The 3,876-nt window shown below is 51.6% G+C and overlaps 1 protein-coding gene across 1 annotated transcript in view; it reads right to left on the bottom strand.

The window, feature by feature from the left end:
* Window positions 1–549: 549 nt before the first annotated feature.
* Window positions 550–3,876, bottom strand: part of TSKS (testis-specific serine kinase substrate) — a 31,646-nt gene continuing 28,319 nt past the window's right edge. Inside the window, exons 9-11 of the mRNA XM_011946355.1 lie at window positions 2,671–2,806; window positions 852–976; window positions 550–721 (exon numbers count right to left, since the gene is read on the bottom strand). Of these exons, the coding sequence (XP_011801745.1) occupies window positions 565–721; window positions 852–976; window positions 2,671–2,806 (418 nt within the window). The 3' untranslated portion in view covers window positions 550–564. The remainder of the gene's footprint in view (window positions 722–851; window positions 977–2,670; window positions 2,807–3,876) is intronic.

The raw sequence follows: 3,876 nt of genomic DNA, 5'->3' as shown, positions 1-3,876 counted from the left end.
AAAAAAAAAAAATGTTGACTTGACAGACCCAAACTACACCACAGAACCTTGTTTCTACCACCATTGCCATCTCAAAGAACTGTACCACCATTAGCACCTCTCTGGGGACCATGACATCTTGTTTGCGGAAAATTAAATAAATCACAGTGGGCCGGTTATGGTGATTCACACCTGTAATCCCAGCACTTTACAGGGCAAGGCAAGGCAGATTGCCTGAGCTCAGGAGTTTGAGACCAGCCTGGGCAACATGGGGAAACCTTGTTTCTACTGAAAATACAAAAACTTAGCTGGGTGTGATGGTGTGCGAATGTAGTCCCAGCTACTCGGGAGGCTGAGACAGGAGAATTGCTTGAACCCAGGATGCAGAGGTTGCAGTGAGCCAAGATCACGACACTGCACTCCAGCCTGGGCGACCGAGTGAGAATCTATCTCAAAAAGAATAATCAAATTAATTAAAATAAATAAATCACATTGAGCATAGAGGGAGCGCATGGTGTGTGGGCAATTCACTAGCCCTCTGGTGCCAAAAAAGCAGACAGAATTCATGCCAGCATGCGGGGCCATTTATTGTTCAGGGGCTAAGCCCCCATGTTTTGGGGGGGTTCCGGCACTGCTGCCTCCCCTCATTGTTCCTGTGGACCCCTCAAGTGGCAGGTTGCCGAGATGATCGTGGAGGGAGCCCATCTTCAAACATAGATGGTCCAGAGTGGCTATCTTCTCCCTGTCAGTGGGGAGGCAGTGGGGAGTTGATGGCAACATGGCTAGGTGCTGGGGTGTTCAAGTGGAAGGAGAGATCAGGCCCTTTCCCCAAGATCTCACCCTCCTCCCACGCCCTCAGCCTCCTTCCTCACTCCGGCTTCATCTTGTCTGTCAGCAGTAGATTCTTGGCCCGCAGGGCCTCGTCTTGGGCCAGCTGAAGGGTGGAGCTCAGGGCCTCTGCCCTGACGTGTTTGGCTAAGGCCTGGCGCTCCAGCTCCTGGGGAGAAGAGCGTAGGCGTAGCTGGGCTTGCTGGACTGGGCTGGGGGTAGAGGGGGAGCTGGATTGTGGAGGGCAAAGCGTAGGGTCCCATGGGGCCCACATTTCTCCCTCAGAGTTTCCCATCATGCTTTGAGCTTGAGACTGACCCCAGCATCCCACAATGCACTGGTCTCCAGATTCCGTTGTGGACTAAACCTATGTCTGTCCTATTGTCGGTCCCATGATGCACTGACCTATGTCCCAGCAAGCACTAAATCAGTGTCTATCATCTGTCTCCTAAGCTCATGAACTATCCTACATTTGATATGTGTATGTGCCCCAGTATCCTACCATGTGGTGGCCTCCTACATCCCATAAGTTAGAAGATCCCACATCTCCTTATCCATTAGACCAGCACCTCTCACACAAAAGTCCTGGCCAAGTGCAGTGGCTCACACCTGTAATCCCAGCACTTTGGTCAAGAGTTCGAGATCAGCCTAGCCAACAGGGTGAAACCCCGTCTCTACCAAAAGTAAAATATTAGCCGGGCGTGGTGGCATATGCCTGTAATCCTGGCTGCTCAGGAGGCTGAGACATGAGAATCTCTTGAACCTGGGACGTGGAGGTTGCAATGAGCCAAGACGGTGCCACTGCACTCCAGCCTGGGGCAACAGTGTGAGACTCTGTCTAAAAAAAAAAAAAAAAATGCTGGGCGCGATGGCTCATGCCTGTAATCCCATCTCTTTGGGAGGCTGAGGCAGGCAGATCACGAGGTCAGGTGATTGAGGCCATCCTGGCTAACACAGTGAAACCCTGTCTCCACTAAAAACACAAAAAATTAGCCAGGCGTGGTGGCGGGCACCTGTAGTCCCAGCTACTCGGGAGGCTGAGGCAGGAGAATGGTGTGAACCCAGGAGGCGGGGCTTGCAGTGAGCTGAGATTGCACCACTGCACTCCAGCCTGGGTGACAGAGCGAGATGCCGTCTCAAAAACAAAACAAAATGAACAACAACAACAACAAAAGAAAACAAAAAACAGTCCTTAGTGCCCTAGTTCTCTATGTCCAACTGCACCAAGCCCCACATCCTCTCATGTATTATTTGTAGAGCTCGGCCGCATCAATGTCTTACAATGCCTCACTTGTCTGTCTCACCCACTACAACATAATCCCATAGTACATTAGGTCAATATCCCATAATACAGTGCACTAGGGCTCAAGTTCCACCAACTACTGGGCTGAGTGTATTCTGCAATGCCCCAGGAAGAGCTGTGGTTCCATTTCCCATAACGTATCAGCTAACTAGGACCTACTGTCACTGGGTCTCCTATCTTACCTCAATATAGCTGACCCCAATGATCTCGTACAATGCACTGCCTCTCTAAAAATTTAGAGAAAATCAGGCCTATATTCCATGAAGCTTTAGACTGGTATCTGTCTCATGTCCCACAATGCACTAGATCCAATGTCCCATCATGCTTTAGGCCCAAGTCCACCTTCCGAGGTTTCGTAATGATTGGCCTGTGACTCACTCACCACCAAACTGCTTGTCCGTCTCCCCATGCATTAGGGCCAAGTCCTCCCCCAGTGCCTGCTGCTCCCAGCTCTGCCCTTCCTTTCCTGCCACACACCAGCAGTACCCTTGAGTCCGGGGCTCCCTTCTTGCCCCAACAGAAAAGTAAAGTGGGACATGGTGGCCCATATTCCCTGGTACCAGAATCTTCTTGTGTAGCCTCTGACAGCTGGGACAGGCAGGAGTCAGGCCCCTCTGCTTCACCTCGTCCACTAGCGGGGTCAGCGCTCGGTCCAGCAGCTGCTGCAGGGACTCCGTGGACAACTGCGACCCCTGGCTGGGGGAGGGATGGTCACCAGATAAAGAGGTCCAGTACCAAGTCCAGGGTACCCCATGCTCACCTGCACAGCCTCCATTTGGCCTCCTTTCCAGTATGCACCCTATGCAACCTTCCCAGCATGGACTGTGCACCAGCTGTCCCTTGGTTTCCATGGTGCTCTGGGGATCACCACTCTTTTTTGTTGTTGTTGTTTTTAAGACGGAGTCTTGCTGTGTCACCCAGGCTGGAGTGCAGTGGCGCGATTTTGGCTCACTGCAACTTCTGCCTTCCAGGTTCAAGCGATTCTCCTGCCTCAGCCTCCCAAGTAGCTGGGACTACAGGCATGTGCTGCCACACCCAGCTAATTTTTGTATTTTTAGTAGAGACAGGGTTTCACCATGTTGGCCAGGATGGTCTTGATCTCCTGACCTCATGATCTGCCCACCTCAGCCTCCCAAAGTGCTGGGATTACAGGCGTGAGCCACTGGGCCTGGACCTTTTTTTTTTTTGAGATGGAGTCTTGCTCTGTCACCCAGGCTGGAGTACAGTGGCATGATCTGGGCTCACTGCAACCTCTGCCTCCTGGGTTCAGCGATTCTCCTGCCTCAGCCTCCTGAGTAGCTGGGATTGCAGGCACCCGCCACCACACCTAGCTAATTTTTGTGTTTTTAGTGGATATAGGTTGTCACCATATTGGCCAGGCCGGTCTTAAACTCCTGACCTCTGGTGATCCTCCCACTTGGCCTCCCAAAGTGCTGGGATTACAGGCGTAAGCCACCACGCCCGGCCAGAATCACTATTCCTAAGGGCACCAGACAGCCCTGAGTTTAGAAAGGCCATTATAACTAACGCTTCCCACAATGCACTAGTGAAACTCGATTTCATGTTGTATTGTGAGTCCCCTTTTCCTACAATGGACCTTCCCACAATGGACCAAAAATGGTGTATCCCTTGGTTCCCACAATACACCAAGGTCTCACTTCCCCCACAGTGCACTGAAACCCTGCCTCCCCTCATGTTCACATCCCAGCCTTCCCACAATGCACTGGAAATACGATGCTCAAAATGTACCAAGTTCTTTTTTTTTT

The sequence above is a fragment of the Colobus angolensis genome, unplaced genomic scaffold (genome assembly GCF_000951035.1).
Source record: "Colobus angolensis palliatus isolate OR3802 unplaced genomic scaffold, Cang.pa_1.0 Scaffold25, whole genome shotgun sequence".
Lineage (NCBI taxonomy): Eukaryota > Metazoa > Chordata > Mammalia > Primates > Cercopithecidae > Colobus > Colobus angolensis.
The sequence above is the reverse complement of the archived record's forward strand: the minus strand, read 5'-3'. Positions and strand labels throughout refer to the sequence as shown.